The sequence below is a fragment of the Tenrec ecaudatus genome, chromosome 6 (genome assembly GCF_050624435.1).
Source record: "Tenrec ecaudatus isolate mTenEca1 chromosome 6, mTenEca1.hap1, whole genome shotgun sequence".
Taxonomy (NCBI): domain Eukaryota; kingdom Metazoa; phylum Chordata; class Mammalia; order Afrosoricida; family Tenrecidae; genus Tenrec; species Tenrec ecaudatus.
This window is the reverse complement of record NC_134535.1, coordinates 164,753,383-164,775,483: the sequence shown is the minus strand read 5'-3', so window position 1 is coordinate 164,775,483 and position 22,101 is coordinate 164,753,383. Positions and strand designations below refer to the sequence as shown.

Sequence of the window (22,101 nt, the reverse complement as noted above, 5' to 3'; positions counted from 1 at the left end):
CTCTTTGATTTGAACATCACAAACGTCTTACTAAAAAACATCTTAGTAAAAGATAAATGTCAGTGTGTTTTAGGTACTACGTATGCATTTTCTGGGTTTAACCTTGGGGTCCTTGTGTGAAAAGTAGACGTGGTCACGAGATACCTCTGTGTTTAAGTAATAGGTGTTCCACGAGGACCGCAGTGACTCCTGACCACCAATGTCCCACATGAGGAAATGAGTGTTCTTCACGACGATTTCTTCGACATTGCTTCCTATGGTGGGGGACGTGTGAACCACTTCATTCATTAAGCTGTTAAAAGACAGAGACCGTGAAAACCTGAAGCGTTCATGTTTAGATTCTTAGAATGAATCAACCTTCCCTTTTATCTGTGCCAATACTCATCATTAGCATCAAAAAGAAACTTGGAGAAAATGTATGCAAATAAATGTCTAGACAAAACATAAGTTCTAAGAAAACTCTGCTGCGGCTTTTAAATGACCTGAGGAGCACACTTATTATAAGTTTGCATCCTGTGACCAACTATCCCAATACCAACGTGCTCTGGTATCAGAGCTGAAGCAGTACTCCAGCCTCAAAGAGCAGGTTTTGAAGAGACAGAAACCCCCAAATTTGTGAAGTTGAAACCAAAGCACACAGGCTAGCACAATTAGGATAACTTGTAACGTTCTGAAAATTGAGAGTTCAGCCAGGAGAATTAGCTCATCCTACTGACTTGCACTGGTCTTTGAAAAGGGAGCTCTAGCGGTGCAATAGTTAAGTGCTCAGCAGCCAATCAAAAGGCTGTGCGCTGGAGCCCACGATGAGCCCACCCAGTGGCTCTATGGAAACAGGACCAGGCCTGGCTACATGTGCCCTTGACGTTAGAGCCTAGGAAAGTCTTCGGGACAGCTCTGCTCTCCTAGAAGTCAACACTGACTCGAAAGAGCACAACCACACAGTCTTTGATAAGGCCATGGGCAATTACAAAATTTAATTAAAATTCACTCTAAATATATGCATCTATTTAGAATACCAATGCATATACCATGTTATTGTGATCACTGGTAAAACGACATTAATTCATCCAACAAGCATTTGTCTGGCTGTACTGTCAGTACTACACATTTTGTGTACATGTTCTAGTCAAGTATGTAATTTGAATCTGCTAGGTGTGCCACGTCATTCACCGTATGTGTGGATCCATTTGCACAAAAAATATATAGATGCTTAGGAGAGACCTACACATCTCTCTAGAGTTTTATATATAATATATATTAGTGTAATATATAAACATATTTAAAAACTATGTACAGGGGAAAAATGAGGAGCTGATACCAAGGGCTCAAGTAGAAAGCAAATGTTTAGAGAATGATGAAGACAACAAACGTACAAATGTGCTTGACACACAATGGATGGATGTATGGATTGTGATAAGAGTTGTACGAGCCCCTAATAAAATGATTTAAAAAAAACTATGTACAGGATTAGATCAACAATGATGACTACACCAAAGTTTGTTGCCACTAATTCCAAATAATAGTGACCCTATAGAACACAGCAGAACTGTCCCATACAGTTTCCAGGGCTGCTGCACTTTTTCTTAGCCATATCTTTCTCCCAGAGAGTGGCTGGTGGATTTGAACCGTTGACCTGGTTAGCGGTTAAGCAGTTAACTACTGTGACAACATGTTTCTTAAATGCTATATTTGATGTTTGAAAGCTATGTGACATCAAAATATTTAATGTCCAAAAAGTATAGGTTTTAGTGAAAAACAGGCATTTATTCAACTCTCAAATGACAAATCGTAAGTTTGTAGCTTTTGAAAAATGTGGTAAGTGTTACGGAAGTAAAGTACTGCGGAAAGCTGTCAGGCTAACGAACCTCTAATGCAAGGTAGGTGGGAAGAGAGATGAGTCATACGATTGCATGGTGCTTTGTAATCGTCTGTTAAAATGCTTGGGACATGCGGCCTACTTCCACTGCATACAAAGGTCACTTCACTGGCTGAGAGGGTAGCAAGAGTCCTGTATGTTGGTAAATGGTTTACTGGGCAGCCGAAACGTCCTTAAAATATTAATATTTCTGTCACTCTCAAACCTCTTCTAGTCGCATGCTACTCAAGCAGTATTTTAAAGAGCAACTTTCATATATATTGACATGACAGGTCAAATGCCCAAGTTATTAGCCAGAAGAGTAGCAAACAGCTTCCTAGAGATACAAATCTATGTAACATGGATCACAGTATGGGAAGAACAAAGTGTGATTCATCTTGTCATGTCATTAAATGCATGCTTTATTATTTTTATTTACTATTAATTCTGTCTAAGACCAAAAAAATGAGTATATGTAAAGGCTTTAATGAACAGAGATGCTTATTTTATTTACTTTTTCACAAATCTATATTTGGTAAAATTTATATGAAACTGTTCAGATATTCCATTATACTATAAAGGCACTTCGTTCTTATTACTGATACAAAATTAGTTTCAATGTAATTGAAATAATGCAAACAAACGCCCATACTTACAACTGATAAAGAATGGTGGTTTTCCCTGCGTTATCCAGTCCCACTATAATTACTTTGTGTTCTACAAGAAAGAAAGAAAGCCATAAACATTTAACACTGTGGCATATTGTAATTACATGCTTTCAACAATGATTATTAGCTAGCTCTCTAAAGAGAATAATTTGCAGAATATTTATTATTGGACTGTTAAATACGGCAAGAAAGCCTTATTTATGATGTATGGTTACGAAATGAAACCATCTAATACAATGTTCTCCAAAGAAACAGTGTGGGAGATACGGGAGCACGGATACGGGAGATTTAGTCACACATTTACACATATTTAATTGGGGAAGACGTGGCAGCAATCCACATAACAAACTTAACCAGAGACATCAGATTTGAAATGAAGTTTTTACTGACTTGAAGGAACATAGGCAAGGCAGAGATCCAAAGCCCATCTGCTAAGATAACGGGACAGTTCCTCACAGAAGGGCCACAGGGAAGTGGTATGTCCACGGGGCACTATAGCACTGAACCTCACAACTATCCGTTAGTTCTTTAAAATTTCCTCCTCTCACTATTATGGTCCTAGTTTTATCTCATTCATCTTGCTAGTCCTGTGTATGTACATGGGTATAACCAAGATCTTTCAAGGCACGCAATTCAAGATAGATTATCCTCTCAGAAACAGTAAGGGGAATATTGACTTTCTGAAGATATGGGGAGGGAGGGGAGAGAGGAGGCACATAACTATGATTCTATAACCCCACTCGAAGGGAACGAACATCAGGAGTTAAGGAGAATGGACATTGTAAGGATAGTGTAAGTTAAGGCAAAATAGGACAGTATAGGATACTAAAGGGGAGCTGATAGCAAGGAGTTCAAGAAGGGAAAAAAATGTATGGAAAATTAAGAGAGCAGCCATGGTACAATTGGGCTTGGTCTAATGGAACTATGGATTGTAATAATATCTGTAAGAGCTCCTCATAATATGTTTTTAAAAATAAAATGTAAAAGTAAGAAAACAAAAAAATGAAGATTTTACAAGTCTGCTTTAAACACCTGCTTGCCTTCTCTACTAATGTTAGCTTATCAAGTTGTTTTTGCAACTGTAAGTTTTCCCACTTATGTGTACCAAGATACAGTTCTTCCTTGCCCAGAAGTCTGATGTGAGATTGTCCTCACCTGGCATTCTTCCTGCGTAAGAATGAGGGCAGCACACACTCTCGGCGGCTCCTTCTCTCCTTACATTAGCTGACAGAGACACAGCATTCGGAAAACATTCTTAGAAGCAGATACTGCTGGCTTTCTGCTGGTGGCAGACAAACCCCTTCTGTCTACTCCTTCTGGTACCATGCAGTAGTAAGGCACTTCTTCCAAAGGAGTTCTGAAAGACCTGATTATTATGCTGAGTCCGGGTGGCAGAGGGCTGTGCTGTGAACGGACCACAGTCAGCAGTTTGAAACCACCAGCCTCTCCTTGGGAGAAAGATGAGATTTTCTACTCCTCTAAAGAGTTACAGTCGGAGAGACCTACAGAGACAGTTCTACTCTGTCCTACACGATCACTACACTCAGAATTGACACGATGGCAGTCTGTTTAAGGATTCTGTTAGATGGGCTATGTTCTAAAGGCTCCTGTGTATAAAGAAAGCTCTCCAGATACACTTATTTTTTCTAAATATTTAACTTTTACAGGGCAGACTGCTTAAAAAGCTACTGGCAAACCTTACCGAGGGATCATAAGAATTTGCTGTAAAACCCTCTGGAGCTAATTGACACACCTCATCCTGGAACCCTGTTCTTCTGGATAACCCGATGAATACATGTCATCAACTAAACAAAGATCTGTAACACACCACGTCAGCGTTTACCTAGTTGTTTTCACAACTCATCTTCCCACCTACGGTTACTAAGACAAAAGTACTTGCACCGGCAAACCATCTTTGCTTCTTTGAATGGTCTGCCTATGACACTACGGGATGTGGTCCTCGGTGAGGGCTATTTCTGCTGTGTGCAGACTAAACAGGTGTTATGATCGGCACTATAATTCACTGCAACTCTCCTTCTTTGACTAGTTGGGTTAATTCCTCAATTTCAAACAGAGCCACAGTAGAACACTGACGTCTAGCACTCTGAACTTTTAGTCCACAGCTGTTTACTGGAAACGCTAACATTCCAGCAGCTGGAGACCAAGGAGTCCCAGGCCGAGACAGAGCCACTAGTCTACAAGTAAACTACCCTTGGGCACAACTCCTCATGAGCAGGGAAGAGAGGGACATTACTAAATGGCCCCATGTTCACTCAAAGGGAACACTCAAGGCCATTTTCAAAGAACCTCACTCCTTGTTTCACATGCTCCACCATCATCATCATCATCATCGGACTGAGGGCTTGTGAGAGTAACACAGATAATGTGCCATTTTGAGAAGTTGGCCCTCAATTTGGAGTTATAAATCCTGAAAGTGAACAGAGCATAAATCTAATTAAAAGTGCATAAAATTCCAATTTAGATTAATTTTACTTAATTTTGAGTTATTTCTTCACAATCTCCCTCATTGATCGACATTTTAGCAATTATGACAAAATAGACAATTTCAACCCTGTCTTTACCCTTCAGTTATGCTGAGGCTTGTATGCTGATATTAAAGTTATCAAGAACAAGCTGATTCAGTATAAATAACAGCAGAAAAGAAGCTAAGTGCTTTTAAGAAACATGAAAAAACTCTGGGAAATATGTCTTTAGCATTATCTGTAACCCTAAGACTGAAAACAATTTCAAAGGGCACCTACTAAAACACTTCACACAAAATAAAAGTTGTTCGTACTCTGCGCAGTACTGTAACCCCCTTCCTGCCACTGCGCTGTCCTTAGCTGCTTCTGAATGACCTGCATGGCCAGACAGGGTGTCTTCTGAGTGTAGAGCTGTTTTACTACATGCTTCTTTTTTCAAAGCATTTTACTAGGGACTCATACGCTTTCTTTAATCCATTATCTTTCAAATGGCATATATATATCTAGTATAGTACATTCTAACACAAAAATTGGTGTCTAAGATTAAAAAGTGAGTGAGATTCCATTTACATATTCACAAATGTTAGTATTATCCATTCAAGGCATAGTGAAAAATTAGAGAATGACAAGCTTATACACTCCGTAATATAAACAGAAATTTGAACTGATAATGCTGCTTTAACATCCATGCATATTCAAAAATAAAATCGTTTTCACATCAACAGATACCTAATGCACAATTTACTACTACGTGATGGTACAGAGTGTTGCCTAATGTTAAAAGAAGCCCTCAATGCTTGAGAAGTATCACTTAGGGTTCCTGTGCTATGATACTGTCTTTTTAAGGAGCTCTGGTGGCATGGTGGCAAGGCCAGCAGTTCGAGATCAGTAGTCACTCTGCAGGAGAAAGATGGGCTTTTTGACCCTGCCTTATAGGGTCACTATGAGTTGGCATCAACTCTATGGCAGTGAGTTGTCGTTTGTTTTTAGTATCATTGTCATTTTTTGTTAGCAAGAATCAACAGGTCATGCCAAAGTCTTCTTTTTGTGATGAACATACTCACAACAAAAGAATGTAATTATCGAGGAGATTCTCTGCAGCATTGTTTTATATGAATAATTTCAGGCCTGGCTAACTGAAACAGCTGTACCAGGCCTGGCTAACTGAAACAGCTATGGAAAGAAACTTGTAATCTTTACTATTTACATCACCCAGCAATAACTTTTGTTGAACTACGGGCCATGCAGATGAATGATTACACCCTTCAGCATACGTAAAGAAACTAACTGGACCAGTCGACAACATCATGATAAACATGGGAAAGACTGGAGCTGCCAAGGACTGATTTCACTTGGATCCACAAGCAATGCTCCTGGAAGCAGCAGTGAAGAAACCTGACAAAGAGCAAAGCTGTGGCCCAGTCACCCTGAGGCCTAAGGTGGGCCTGACCCAAGCCAGGGGATTCCTACTGCTTGATAGGCTTATGAAACTAGACGTGAATAAGGACGACGGAGAACAGCGGACATATTCAAACCATGGTGGTAGCGACGAATATGGAAATACCAGAACAACCAACAAATCTGTCTTGGAAGAAAGCACTGTGAGAACACTCCTTTGCAGCAAGGAAGGCAAGTCTTCACTTCACATGCATCGGACAAGGTATCAGACGAGATCAGATCTTAAAAGCAAAGACTGCAACAGTGGGCTCAGACGCAACTTTTGTGAGCAAGGCACAGGAGCAGGTCGTGCTTCATTCTGTTTACATAGGGCGGCTTCAAGTGGGAGGGGGCTTGATGGCACCTAATAACGATGGCGTAGCTTTTTAGACACAGACATGCAATGTTTCTATTTCAAAAACAACAGAAGCTGCTGGACCAAGTAAGGGAAGACTATAAAACAAAATTAAAATTCACCAAAAAAGACTTATTAGTCTACAGGTGATCTTTGAGACGACAGACCTTAGAAGCCCTTCAAATTTAGAACTGAATTTATTCCCAGAGACCACCTGAAAGCCAAGCAATAAGCAGGTCTATAAAGTGAACAAACAGTAACACACTGGAGGAATGGGCTCCTCTGATCATTCAACCAAATAACACCCAAAAGGGCAGCCTTTGCTCAACAGTCAACTCTGAGTCAAAGAGGAAGGGGCAGAGCACAATGGGCACAGGGAATAAGGAAACCAGGATGGGAAGCGGAGAGAGCGCTGAAATATCCAGGGGCTGCAGCCCATGTCACTCAACAACCTATGCATGATGAAACTGTCCAATGGAAACGACGTCATTTGCTTCGTAAACTTACATCTAGACGGCACTTAATTGAGAATAGGTTTAAAATAAGTTCTGAAAATAAAATCGTGGCAAATGTCCTCTGTGCTTTCCGAGAGCAAATCAACTTGCTGTGCAATTTAAAAGTCTCCGTGGAGAGCCCAGCATGTTGTGTCAAGACATTACCAAAGGAATGAAAGTGAATCAGCATGTTTTTTTAAATGGCCATGCATCACAGTGGAGGAACACACTGAGCAGTCTAGGACACTGGCAATCTCCTCTGTGAGACCTAGCTGTGCTCCTGCCCGCACCAAAAGGCAGAGATAAGGGCTTCCTGTTTTACTAATCTTTACTTTTCCACCTCCAGCACAATACATGTTTAGTCACACTAAGCAAAGTAGTGACAGAGTATCAATATACTATCTGTTACAGCTTCTGGCTCATAGTAACCCCACATGAGACAGCAGAAGAGAGTTTTCTTGGGGGCTCAAGGGTTACATGCTCAGGTACTAACTGAAAGGTTGGCAGTTCAAACCCTTTGGTGGCTCCTGGGGAGAAAAGACCTGTGTATGCTAAGATTACAACCCAGGAAACCCCATAGGGCAGTGCTCTGTTCTACAGGGTTGCTATGTTTTTTGTTACGTGGTATTTTCTTAAAAATGTATGATTACATAATAATTATTTCTGATTACCAAACTGCCCTTGGGGCACTTCCTTCTCTGTTCTTTAGGTCAGTATAAACCAGGACACATAAGAAGAAACTCACACTGAAGCGGACAGCAGGTAATCAACAGTCTCTCTCCCGAGGAGGAGTCAGATGGATTGCAATCAAGCACCTTCAGCTAGCAGTCCAACACTTCACCTGTTGGCCGCCAGCACTACGTTAGAAGGAAGTTTATTTTTTAAATGCTTGAATATAGCATTGTTATGACTAAGTAAAGGAGCTCCGATGATGTAGTGGTTACGAGTGGGCTGTGAGCCCCATAGATGGCAGTTCCAAACCACCAGCAGCTCCTCTTCACACTGCATTACAGTCTTGGAAACTCCCAGGGGGTTGTCATGAGTCAGTATTGACTTGAGAGCAGTGAGGTTTTTTTGAGATGACTAAACAGTTTGTCTTCAAAAAGCTTAAGGAAAAAAAAACACGTTCTATATTCTAGTTTCTTTTTTTCACTTGAGTAATTAAGATAAAAAATACTTTATTTTTGGCATTTGGCTAATGAGTCTGAATGCAATTAATGTCCTTTCGACATTTCTGACAAAACTGATAAGAAAGAAATGATTATTAGGTAATAGAAAAACCACTTTATGACTAAACCACTTTATGATAAGATTAAATACAAAACCAGCCAAGAGATCAAAGAGTGTAAGAAGGTAGAACCCACTGAAGTTACCAGCCAAGCTGAGAAGAGACCAAAGAGCCTCACTGTTCCTCAGGTCCCTGAATAGACACAGTAAAAAGGGAGGCTTCAACAAGAAAATCTTGAATTTGCCCTCACCTATTTACTACTGGAACCAGCTTCTAAAAGCCCTGGTTAACCAACAGCAATGATTCATCCCCACCAGCCACTCATTGGGAGGAAGATGTGGCAGCCTGTCCCCCCAGAGGGTACAGCCTAGAAAAGCCTCTGGGGCCATTCTACTGTGGCCTATCGGCTCACTATGAGTTAGAATCAAGTTTGGGGGGCTAGGGAATTAAAATGCCATCCATGGGAAGATTAAGATCTGAAAGGCAAATGGATTTCAGACTTCTTTGACCATGACCACAGAACTGAAAGATTCAAACTCACCGCCCTCAAGTTGATCCTGACCATAGCGGGCAGCCCTACAAAACAGTACAGAATTATCTTTGGGGGTTTCCGAAGCTGTCAAATCTTTACGGGAGCAGAAATGGAATTTATTTCCATTTAAAGTAAAAGACATCAAACGAGATATCTATTACTGAAATTAAATAATCTGAAAATAAACAGATTGGGGAGGTGATGTGGATGAAACAGTATCCCTAATTCATGCTGGAATCCCACCCTTTACCTGTAGGTGTAATCCCATTTGGAAATAGAGTTGTTCTCTTTGCGATATTAACAAGACCACATCAGTATCAGTGTGTCACTTGTGAGATATACAGGACCTGACGGAGCAGAGAGCAGAGAGCACCAACTGTGAAGGGCATAAACAGGTGAGGATCACCAAGGAGGCGAAGAATATCAGTCAACAGAGCAGGGCTGACAGAGACGGCCTTCCCCTAGAGCCCGCACCTTGGGTTTCCCTTCTAGCTCACTTTATGTAAAGGCACCCTCTTCTTGTATTTGTTACAGCAGCACTAGGAGACTATGACAGGTGGGAAGTGATGATGGTCGGGCAGAATCTGAACTAAAGGACTGAACCATTTGAAGATCAGGATGAAGAATATTCAAAGTAGGTAGCAGATACTAGGAAATGAATGATCAGGTTTAGTTTGGTGTACTCAAAAATCACTAAAAAGGCTAGAATGAGAGCAGATTAAGCTAAAGGGTGGAAAGAGTAGTCAGAGGTGAAGAATAATAAAAATAGGATACTGATGCTAAAAATGACCTGAATTTTTCACAAATGAGGCCAAAATGATAGATACTAGGTAATTTAAGATGCCATGTTAATTCTCAAAATAAACCATAATCAAACTATATATATATTTGACTAGTCCTTTTTAAAAAAAATACAAGTAGCTAATTATGCAAAAGACCAAAGCATCTAAAAGCTAAAAAAGAAAGAGGAAGGATCCAATTTTAAGGTCAGATTCTCTCTCTCTCCCCCCACCACCCCCCATTTTCAGAGTAGGTATATATAGTCTCTAAAGTAGCCTGGAACACTGAATTGCTAAATCACCACTCCTAAGAGAAATAGTTAGCTTCCTGAAAACCAATCAATACATAAATTTATTTTATGCGTTTCTTTTCGTTTAATGTGTTTTTCTTACAAATAATTATATCTGGTATTTCTTTATAATGACAACACTAGCTGACCCTGAGGGGTTCAACATTTTCCTGGGTCTGGACAATGTAACCATAGAGTTCTCTGGCTGCCAGCCTCACAACAAGCTGCCCACTGTGCTACCTCCACCCCCGCAACAATCGTCATCTCATGAACTCATGAACCGACAACTTTAGCAGCTTCTCCCTCTCCACAGCTTCATCGTGCATAACAGATGTTACTTCGGTAAATTTCAGCACAACCTTTTGGTAAAGACCAGTGAATTCCCTCTTCTTCTGGATGTAACATGCTGCAGATTAACACTGAACTGAGGCTTCACGAAAACTTCCACTCAGTCTGAATGATGCTCAACCAACACCTATTTTCCCAAAAAGGCATACTATGGACTTCTGCGCACTGAGGAAGACTGGACTCTACTTCCGCACTCTGAAATGGAGGATATTTTTAACAGCAAAATCACTAACAAGAAGCATTAAAACATGCAAACACCAGGGCATCCTGCAGAGGTGAGCATGATACTTGTGGACAGTTGGGGAGCTCATCAAGGAGACAGTTCCTTCAACCTTTTCCACTTTAGCTGGGAGTCTCAGCTGAGCTACCGGCTGATTTTCATTTATTGTCCCTCTGTGCATGCTTGTAAGCTACCTCAAAATATTCCTGAGTCCTGCCACTGAAGCTACAGCCCAGGGAGAGACGTACGTCTGATCAGAGCACACAGGAGCAATGGAAGATGGAAGGAGAGCGAGTGGAACACATCCTAACCCAAGGGTGATATTCCTGCTCAGAGCAGCCAATGTGCAGAGAGGACCATAGGGCTGGCCCCACCATGAGACACGACGTCCCTCACTGACCCATAGCGCTATGAGAGACAAGATTGGAGACACAGAGCAGGAATTGTGCCTGATCTGACCCCACCACATGGAAGTGAAACGCTAAGGGCGTGCAACAGAGCAGCAAGGGGAGCAAACAAATGAGATCCCTGGGAAGTACCAAAAATAGACTTTGGGGCGAGAGTGTGGCACCACATCAGACCAGAAAACACTCCTAAAAGCCAATAGACCTGGAACTAGTTATAGGCTTTTCTTTCTTTTTTTTTTTTGTCAGTGTTTTTTTGGTTGTGTCTGCTGTTGTTTTGTTTTCTTTGGTGCTTTGCTCTGTCTTGTTTTTGTCTCTGCATGTTTATCTAGAGAAGATAGGCGGGATAAACAATCCAGAGGAGAAAACAATAGGGGGTGACTATTCCTGGGGGATATGGAGAGAGGGAGGCTAGGGAAAGAAAGGGGGGTGTCAACCAACCAAGAGACAAGGGAACACGTGATCTAAAATTGATGAGGAGGAGGGTATAGGATGCTTGGTGGGGCTTGATCAACTGCAATGTAGCAGAGGAATTACTGAAACCCCAATGAAGGCCAAACATGATAATGGGAAAAGAGGAAAGTAAAAGGGCAGAGGAAAGAAGTAGGAAGCAAAGGACATTTATAGAAGTCTAAATACAGGCATGTACTTATGTCAATATATTTATATGTTAAGTATCAAGGTAGCAGACAGACACTGGGCCTCTACTCAAGGACTCCCTCAACACAAGAACACTTTGTTCTATTAACCTGGCATTCCATGATGCTCACCTTCCTAACATGATCACTGAACACAAAATGGGTGCATAAGCAAACGTGGAAGAAAGCTGAGGGTGCCGGCTATCAAAAGATATAGTGTTTAGGGTCTTAAAAGGCTTGAAGATAAACAAGGGGTCATCTAGCTCAGAAGCAACAAAGGTCACATGGAAGAAGCACACCAACTTGTGTGATCATGAGGTGTTGATGGGATCAAAGACCCAAAACAAAAAGTCCTACCAATGTAAATGAGGGAGAGCACAGAATGGAGACCCAAAGCCCATCTGTAGGCAACTGGACATCCTTTACAGAAGGGTCACAAGGAAGAGATGAGCCAGTATAGCACTGAGGAAGCAAACCACTTTCCTCAAGTTCTTTAATGCTTCCTCCCCCTCACTATCATGACCCCAATTCTACCTTACACAGGTACAGATAGAGCTGCAAACACAGGGAATCGATGATAGATAAACCCCTCAAGAATAAGAGTAGCAATACCAGGAGGGGAAGGGGAAGGTTGAGGGAGAAAGGGGGAACTGATAACAATGATCTACATTTAACACCCCTCCCAGCAGAGAAGTGAGTGAAAGGAGACATCGGCCAGTGTGTCTGAGAAAAGACACGAGAAAATAATGTATAAATCATCAAGGATTCATGAGGGGAGGGGGAAAAATGAGGAGCTGCTACCAAGGCCTCAAGTAGAAAGAAAATGTTTTGAGAATGATGATGGCAACATATGTACAAACGTGCTTGACACAATGGATATACGTATGTATTGTGATACGAGCTGTAAGAGCCCCCAATAAAATGATTTTTTTTTAAAAGGCTTAATAAATGTTTTCTTTAAATTAAAAAAAATTCCTGAGTATTGATTTTGGGACTACAAATCAATTTTACTAAACAGGTGAATTTTTAAATAAGGATCAACTATGTGTATATATCCACCCAATGATTTTTATAAAAGTAATATGGCGTTGAAATTATTTTCTTCAAGTTAAGTGTGTCAAAGGAATTCCTCGTGTTCAGAATTAAACAACAGACAACATTGAGGATTACTTTTGTATTTTTAACTTGGACAATACATCCTTTAGTTCTAGGAAGAGATGTACTCCACAAGATGCTGGGGCTCCAAAACGCTTAAGGAATAAAGGGAGTAAGGCAAATACTTTGAAGAGAGACGGGAATACATAAATCAGGTGCATGGCGCTCAACCCTAAATCTTCTTGGCACTACTGCCCAGGCCACCCCGCACATTCTTATTTAACTGAACTTGGACCTTCAGCACGTAATCATGCTACTCTAATAATCAAGCTGGAGTGAGTGATTAAGTACCTCTGGATTAGGCGTGTAACTGTTGTTGTGTAGTGCACTGCGAATTCCAACACTCAGACACCCTACCTGACCCAGCAGAACTGCCTCAGACAGTCTCCAAGGATGTAATCTCAACAGAAGCAGGCTGTCGCATATTTACTGCTCCTTAGGACAATTTGTGGGTTTGAACTGCCAACCTTCCAGGATGCAAATGCTTGAACACTGGCGTTCCTGGGGTGTATATTGTAGAGGAAAAGGAAGAAACTGGCAATTAATATTCTTGATGCAGAAAGCTGACATACGGGAATAAGGTAGGAAGAAACACGTCACTTGTCCCTGATTAAAACACAGCACAGCACACATACTAACATAAGCACAATAACAAAAATTATCAACGTCTCATTACTTGTTCTATACAGTTTAAATGATTCAGTAGATACATAATGCCTCTGTAATCAGGTTTCTCTGAATGCTTCTGTAACCCCAACTTCCCTAACCCCCGTACAAGGAAACTAAACTAGTTTCAGTTTCCTTAAGTGGGTCAAACTGCTTCACTACTCTCCCCTTTGCAATTATGACTGTTTCTGCCTAGAGCAGTGGTTCTCGAACTTCTGAATGCCGTGACCCTTTCAAACAATTCCTCAGGTTGTGGTGACCAACTATAAAATTATTTTCGCTACTACTTTATAATTGTCATTTTGCGATTGTTATGAATCAGGCGACCCCTGTGAAAGGGTCATCTGACCCCCCCAAAAGGGGTCACAACCCACAAGTTGAGAACCGCTGGCCTAGAGTAATAGCACCCTTTTATTAGTCAGTCTGCCTAGCAAATCTCTACTCGTTAAAGTTCAAGTGCAGCAGTTCCGCCGTATAATAACAATTGGCAGCTGCAAACATCACAATGGTGATAATCACATCAGAGATCGCACAATATAATTTTGCAACACCAGCACCTTAGTCATGGCAGATACATTTTTTAACATAAATGGTGGCTGTGTGCAGGCACCTCATCTAATGGGCTACTGTGAATCATATCAACTGCATCTGTAGAGAAAGATGATAGAGAAGCTCAATATCACAAGTCAGAAGGAGACCAGAAGTGCACTGCAGAAATGCATCAGTTGTTCATAAGCAAATTTTAGGCTAAAGCTAAAGAAAATTAAAACAAGCCTATGAGAGCCACGGTAAGACCTTGAATATATCTGTGCATATATTTAAAGGTTTAGTATTAAGGTAGCAGATGGACAATGGGCCGCTACTCAAGTACTCCCTCAATGCAAGGACACTGTTTTATTCAACTGGCATTCCATGATGCTCACCTTCCCGGCATGATTGCTGAAGACAAAGTGGGTGCATAAGCAAATGTGATGAAGAAAGCTGATGGTGCCCGGCTATCAAAAGAGATAGTGTCTGGGGTCTTAAAGGCTTGAAGGTAAACAAGTGGCCATCTAGCTCAGAAGCAACAAAGCCTGTGTGATCATGTATGAGGCAACAAAGAACAAAAATCATGTCATTGTGAATGAGGGGGAGTGCAGAATGGAGACTCAAAGCCCATCTGCAGGCAACTGGACATCCCCATACAGAAGGGTCACGGGGAGGAGTCAAGCCAGTCAGGGTACAGTATAGCACTGATGAAACATACAATATTCCTCTGGTTCTTTGATGCTTCCTCCCCCCGACTATCATGATCCCAATTTTGCCTTACAAATCCAGCTAGACAAGAGGATGTATACTGATACAGATCAGAGCTGGAAACACAGGGAATCCAGGACAGATAAACCCCTCAGGGCCAATAATGACAGTAGAGATACCAGAAGGGTAAGGGGACAGTGGGGGAGAAAGGGAGAACTGATCACAAATCTACATATAACCCGTTCCTTGAGGGACAGACAACAAGAAAGTGGGCGAAGGGAGACATTGGACAGTGTAAGACATGAAAAAATAGTAATTTATAAAGTATCAAGGGTTTGTGAGGTAGGGAGGGACAAAAATGAGGAGCTGATACCATGGGCTCAGGTAGAAGGAAAATATTTTAAGAATGATGATGGCAACAAGTGTACAAATGTGCTTGACACAATGGATGGATGCAAAATGGCAAAATAGAAATACTGAACCAAAGATCTCAAAGGATGATGGCTTAAGACAAAGCTGAAAAAACTAAAAAACAAATTTTTGTTAAATTCAAGCCTCAAAAGTGGCAATGCTGATTCAACAGGCAAAATATTGAAGAACAATGCTCGAACATTAGAAGAAGATGGAGAGAAAACAGAGTCACTAAACAAAAAAGAACTAGTCAGCGTTCGTCCATCTCAGGAAGTAGCATATGATTAAGACCTGATGGAACTAGACCTTGAAGGATGAAGCCCAGGCTGTCCTGAAGGCGTTAGTGAGACCAAGGCTCCAGGAATGGCAGTATTATCAACTAAAATGTGTCAACAAACAGATGCAGCACAGGAAGAACACATCTACCTGAACTAAGAAATGCAGAAGACAATGGCCTGGACAGTTGGCTGGACCAAAGTCATATCCTTTCCAAAGAAAGGTGACCCCACAGAATGCAGAGAGTATCAAACAATATCACAAATATCTCGAGCAAGTAAAATTGTGCTAAATGACTGCAGCAATACATGAGCAGGGAGCCGCCTGAGATTTAAGCTGGATTCAGAAGAGGGCATGAAATAAGGACAACACCAAAAAAATTTTTAGTTTTGTTTTACTGACAAGGCAAAAGCATCCGACTGTGTGGATCACAACTGGCTAGCCTCGAGAAGAATGGGAACTCAGGGACAGTTCAGTTTGCTCATGCGGATCCTGCACCTAGATCAAGCTGAACAAGAAGACACGGCATGGTTTCAAATCAGGAAGGGCGTACCTCAAAGTCAGGTTCTATCCTTGCACCACATTTGTTCACTCTGTAGTTTGAGCTAATGATCAAGAAGGTGGGCCCATATGAAGAAGAATGAGGGCATCAAGATTAGAGGAAGGCTCATTAACAAACAACCTGAAACATGCATGAGACAAGCATGTTTACTGAAAGCCAAGAAGACTTGACGCATCTCTTGACACAATCAAACACTGCATTCTTCAGTATAAATTACACTACAACAAAGAAAACAAATATCCTCTGATCTGGATCAACAAGCATTTTCATGATACACAGAGAAAAGACTGAAGTTGTCGGGCATCCTTTTACTTGGATCTACAATCAACAACCATGACAGGAACAGTCAAGAATTCAAGCAATCAGTGTCTGGGGTCTTAAAGGCTTGAAGACAAACAAGCAGCCATCTAGCAGAGAAGCAACAAAGTCCACGTGGAAGAAGCACACCAGCCTGTGTGATCATGAGGTGTCGATGGGATCAGGTATCAGGTATCAAAGACCCAGAACAACAACAAAAAATCATACCAATGTGAGTGAAGGGGAGCATGGAGTGGAGACCCAAAGCCCATCTGAAGACAATTGGACATCCCCTTACGGAAGGGTCACAGGCACTCTTCCTGTGTCACTCTGAGCCAGTCAGGGTGCAGTATAGCACCAACAAAACATACAACTTGCTTCTCGTTCTTTAATGCTTCCTCCTCCCCGCCTATCATGACCCCGATTCTACCTTTCAAATCCAGCCAGACCCGAGCATGTGCACTGGTGCAGGTAAGAGCTGGAAACCCAGGGAATCCAGGACAGGTAAACCTCCTCAGGACCAATCATGAGCAGAGATACCAGGCGGGGAAGAGGAAGGTGACTGGACAAAGGAAAGGGGGAGCCAATCAGAATGACCAACATACACCACCACCCCCACCACCAGGGAGACAGACAACAGAAAAGTGGGTAAAGGGAGAGCAGATGATGTAAGATATGAAAATAATAATTTATAATTTATCAAGAGTTCATGAGGGAGGAAAAGAGGGAGGGAGAGGGGGAAGGAGAAAATTAGGAGCTGATATCAAGGGTTCAAGTAGAAAATATTTTGAAAATGATGACGGCAACAAATGTGCTTGACACGATGTATGTACGGATTGTGTTAAGAGCAGTAAGAGCCACCAATAAAATGATGTTAAAAAAAAAGAAATCAAACAATGTATGTACTAGAAAATCTGCAGCCAAAGACTTATTTAAAAAGCTGAAAAGCAAAAAGATGTCACTTTTGAGGACGAAGGTGCTCTGACCCAAACTAAGTCATGTCTCATATACTTAAGAAAGCTGGACAATGAATAAGGAAGACTGGAGAAAAATCAATACCTTTTAAGTTACAGTGTTGGCAAAAACTATTACCCTAGGCTGCCGAAAGAGCGAACGGATGTGTTGTGGAAGCATTACAGGCAGAATGCTCTTCAGAGAAGAAGAAGTCGAGACTTACTCTCATGCACTTCAGACTTATCAGCAGGGACCAATCCCTGAAGAAGGACCAGGACAACTTCTTTCTGTTGTCCATGGGTCGCCATGAGTTAAAAACAGCTCAGTGACATCCACCAACTTCATTCCTCTCCCTTTTGCCCATTCTTCTTTAGCTGGAATAGCAAGTCCCTGCCACTCAATGTGACCAATAAATTCCTCTTCATTAGAGTTCCAGTACAGTAGTCCCCTCTTTCTGAGCTTTGACTTTCTGGAGCTTCAGTTATCCGTGGTCAAACCCAATCAGAAGATATTAAATGGGCAATTGCATAAGAAAGAACTCATCATTTGTAATTGGGTGCCACTGAGTGGCTCCATGAAATTTCTCCTTGTCCTGCACTGGCCCACCTTAGGGATGAATCACCCCCTTGTCCTGCACAACCACTGTGCACTTGCTCTCTGCCCATCAGACACACAGTGGCCCTCTCTGTTGTCACATTGAATGCTGTGCTATCACAGTGCGGGGAGGCGGGTGTGTGTCAAGTAACCCTTATTTCATTTAGTACTGCAGTGTATTATTAACTGTTGTTGTGAATGCTCCTACTGCGACTAATTTACAAACTTTTTCATGCATATGCATCAGAAGAACCTTGGTGGCACAGTGGGTTAAGTGTTGCGCTGCTAACCACAAGGCCCCTTAGCTGCTTCCAGAGAGAAAGATAAGGCTGGCTGGCTGTTCTTGCAAAGACTGACGGTCTTGGGCTCTAAGGAGGGGTTTTACTCTGTTCTGTTGGGTCACTGAGTGGAGGCTGACTTGATGCCAATGGGTTTGGTGTGGGGTCCTATGTTTGGTATGTATGTACATGGAAAAAACTGTCTATCTAGGACTTCTATGGTAGCAAGGGAAGCCCTTATGCATTCAGCTGCTTTCGGAAGGTCAGCAGTTTTGAAACCACCAGCTGCTCCTTGGAAGAAAGATGCAGCTGTCTGCTCCTGTACAGACTTACAGCCTCAGAAATCCACTGGGGTGATTCTACTCTGCACTACAGGGTCACTAGAAATATCAATCTGGCAGGAGGGAGGGTGGGTGGTAGCACTAAAAACACCAAACAATGTACTACATTGGACAAACCTACTACACAAGGCTCCTTTAAAGTGTCAAAAACAAGCAAGGATGTCTCTTTGGGGGTCTATGGCGATATGAGGAGGGGAAGGTGGGGGGAGAAAGGGGACACTGATCACAATGATAGACATATAATCCCTTCCCTAGGGGGTGGACAACAAAAAAGCGGATAAAGGGAGACATTGGTCAGTGTAAGACATGAAAAAATAATCATTTATAAATTATTAAGGGTTTTTGAGGGAAGGGGTGCAGGGAGGGAGGGGAAAAATGAGCTGATACCAAGGGCTCAAGTAGAAGGAAAACATTTTAAAAATGATAATGGCAACAAGTGTGCTTGACACAATGGATGTATGTATGGATTATAAGAGCTGTACAAGCCCCCAATAAATGACTTTAAAAAAAAAAAAAAGAAGAAGAAAGGATGTCAAGACTTCATGTCACATACGTTCGACACGTTAGGAGATACTAGTCCCTGAAAAAGAAAGGGCATCCTGCTTAGTAAAGTGGAAGGTCAGTGGGCAAAAGAAAAACCCTTGATGAGATGGACATGGGCTGACACAGTGGCTGCGACAATGAGCTCAAACATAAGAACAATTGTGAGGATGGTGCAGGACCAGGCAGTATTTTGGATTTTTGTACATAGTATCACTATGAGCCACCCGACAGCACCTAACATTGGCAATTGAGTTTCTTGGAATATACTGCCCTTTATAAGACTAGATACCTTTTTCTATAAACCACCTGAGAAAAATTAATCACTGCTTTCGTAATGCCTCGGATACATGTTTACCTGTTAAATTAATTCACGAGACCTGGTAGGTACGAGTGGTGATTAGCACTCATCAACCGCTGCACAGGAAAGATGTGGTGATCTGCTGAAATAAACACTGACAAACCTGGAAATCCTCTGGGGTACTTCCACTCTGTCACATAGGGTCACTGAGTCATTGGTGACTCAGAGGCAGGGGCCTGGTATCTGACTTGCTCCAGCACTTTGTTTGCACAATTGAACTGCATGCTTTCCCCCATCCCTGCCTCAGTTACTAAGGTTTCCGAGAGCAAGGAGGCGTATCTTTTAATCTGTTTTAAATGTTTGTATCTATGCCTAACTCTGCAAGCTGGCTTATGGCCTAGAAGCACCTGCTAACTGTATGAATATGTAAGAAGATGAACAGAATCACTAGTAGTTCCACACTTTCAACCATAACGCCACACTAGAAGAAAAACTCTTAAGTCGAAATTGGTATTCAGGAAACCAAACAATTATGTGGCTATATAATATGTGAGCTACAGATAAGAGCCCCAACATGGAATCCAGAATAGATAAACCCCTCAGGGCCAACAATGAGAATTGAGATACCAGGAGGATAAGGAGAAGGTGTGGGGAGAAAGGGGGAATCTATCACAAGGATTGACATAAAACCCCTCCCAGGGAGACTAACAACAGAAAAGTAGGTAAAGGTTGACAGAGGAAGATGTGAAAATAAAAATCTATAACTCATCTAGGGCTCATGAGGAAAGAAGGCGGGGAGGGAGGAGCTGATACCAAGGGCTCAAGTAGAAAGAAAATGTTTTGAAATGATGGCACCATATGTACAAATGTGCTAGACACAATAGATGAATGTATGGATTGTGATAAGAGATAATAATAGCACCTCATAAAAGTATTTAATAAAAAAATTTTTAAGTGGGCAGTGAATACCTTTCACCATCTCCTGCCATCTCTCTTTAAGTCTTTTCATACCTACCTAGTCAGATTAAGGAAGCCTCAATGGAATGGCAAACAGGAGTGATAAAACTGGGAGCAGAGAAAAAGGAAAAAGACCATGTACACGGGGAAATTCACCTACTTTGGTAACAATTTAAGCCAAGGGCATGATTAAACAAGGGATCTTCTGATTAATCTGTATATGTTTTAGCATGTCATTTTTGTTTGCGAAGTAATTATGCGGGGGAGATTAGACGTTACAAACAGCTGAAAATGTATACATGTTATGAGAAATATTCATACTCGGTTAAACTGGCCCCATGCTCACTCTTTACAATCAACAGAAAATTGATATTTACCCCTGGTATTTGCATACACACCAGCAACATCAGTACATGTGTCTGTAAAAATGCATGTGTGCTGATTTACAACTTCCCAAAAGACTGTTCTTGCCAGTCCAAAGCACAAACGAACCACAGCCAGCCATTCCACCCTCTTTGGGGCTTTTTAATGATACCTACTTTAGCAGAAACAAATTGGTACTGTCATCAATATTTATTTGTAGATTAAGTTCAGGTCTTCAACGCAATGCATAAAGCGTGGGATTAACACTATCACTGACGAGTAAGAACGCACTTAGTGTAAACATTGCCTAAAACTTCACCGAGTATCAGTCTTTTGGGAGCCAGCTTTTCCCCTCCCTTCAGGAGACATCCCATCACCATCTCTGACTAGGAACAGGTTTTGCAACTTCTTGTCCCTGTGCGGCTGCCACTTGTCGGCAGCTCAGCAACCCGTGGAAGACGAATTGTGGGCTCCTAACAGCCCACATCGAACCGAAGCCATTTACTTTTTCTAACATCTCAGAAGCAAGGCATGAAGGCTTAGAAGGGGAGAGAAAGACACAAAGCAACGCCCGAGGAACAAAAGTTGACAGGCTCCCGAGTGGGCGCTTCTGCAATCGGCGCGAGTGGGGCACAGACTCCGATGAAAGACGGCGCTCGCAAATGCCTCCGAGCATCAGCATGTGTTTTCCGCTTTGCGTCGCTGAGAAGCCCTAGGTCTGGGTTCGGACCCCGTGCTTTTCCTTGGCCGCCGTCGCCGGCGGAAAACACCGAGTTTCTAACCGCTCCGGGTCGCGGAAAGCCCTTCCTCCGGTCGCTCCCCTTCGGCGGCCGGACCCCCCCCCCCGCTGGCGTGCAGCCGCGGCGCGGCGCCCTCCTCCCTACCTTGGTTACAGAAGAGGCTCCACAGTTTCGCGAAGATCAGCCCCATCATGGGCACCCGGGCGGGCCGCGAGCTCCCTCCGCAGCAGGTGCCGCTGCGCCGGGGTCCCCACCGCGGCGCTGCCCGCAAGGGACCGAGCGAAAGCCCACTGGAAGTCCCGGGGTGAGGACCCCACAGTCGGTCCAGACGCCGGGGCAAACCCTGAGTCACTGGTCGGAAGGCGCCGCGCCGAGCGCAGGCGGGATAGCCCTTTGTTCCGAGCCCGCTGAGCCTACCGCCGACCCGTAGTCCTCTCCGTCTGCACCCACCTACCCACCGGAGCGGCCGCCAGGCCCAGGCCACGCCTCCGCCCCGCCCCCGCGCCCCGGGCTTTCCAACGCCGGAAGCATGACGCGGCACGCTGGCGCGCTTACGTAAGCACGCGCTTACGTAGGCACGCGCTTGGACGTTACGCTTCACTTCCGGGGGGCAAGCTTCAAGTCGGCCGGCGTCCAGGAGTGGGCAGTGTGGATTGGAAGACCGGAGTGTGTGGCATAGTGCTCGCTTCTTGTCTTTTT

General features: G+C 42.7%; 1 protein-coding gene across 3 annotated transcripts in view; it reads right to left on the bottom strand.

Annotated features, from left to right (window-relative positions):
* Window positions 1-22,101, bottom strand: part of ARL5B (ARF like GTPase 5B) — a 43,669-nt gene that overhangs the window by 17,055 nt on the left and 4,513 nt on the right. For 2 of the 3 annotated variants that reach the window (XM_075552460.1, XM_075552461.1), the window contains exons 2-3: window positions 2,512-2,572; window positions 145-292 (exon numbers count right to left, since the gene is read on the bottom strand). In XM_075552460.1, the coding sequence (XP_075408575.1) occupies window positions 145-288 (144 nt within the window). In that variant the 5' untranslated portion in view covers window positions 289-292; window positions 2,512-2,572. Of the gene's footprint in view, window positions 1-144; window positions 293-2,511; window positions 2,573-21,546; window positions 21,866-22,101 lie in introns of those variants that run through there. The other variant, XM_075552459.1, reaches the window with a different exon arrangement.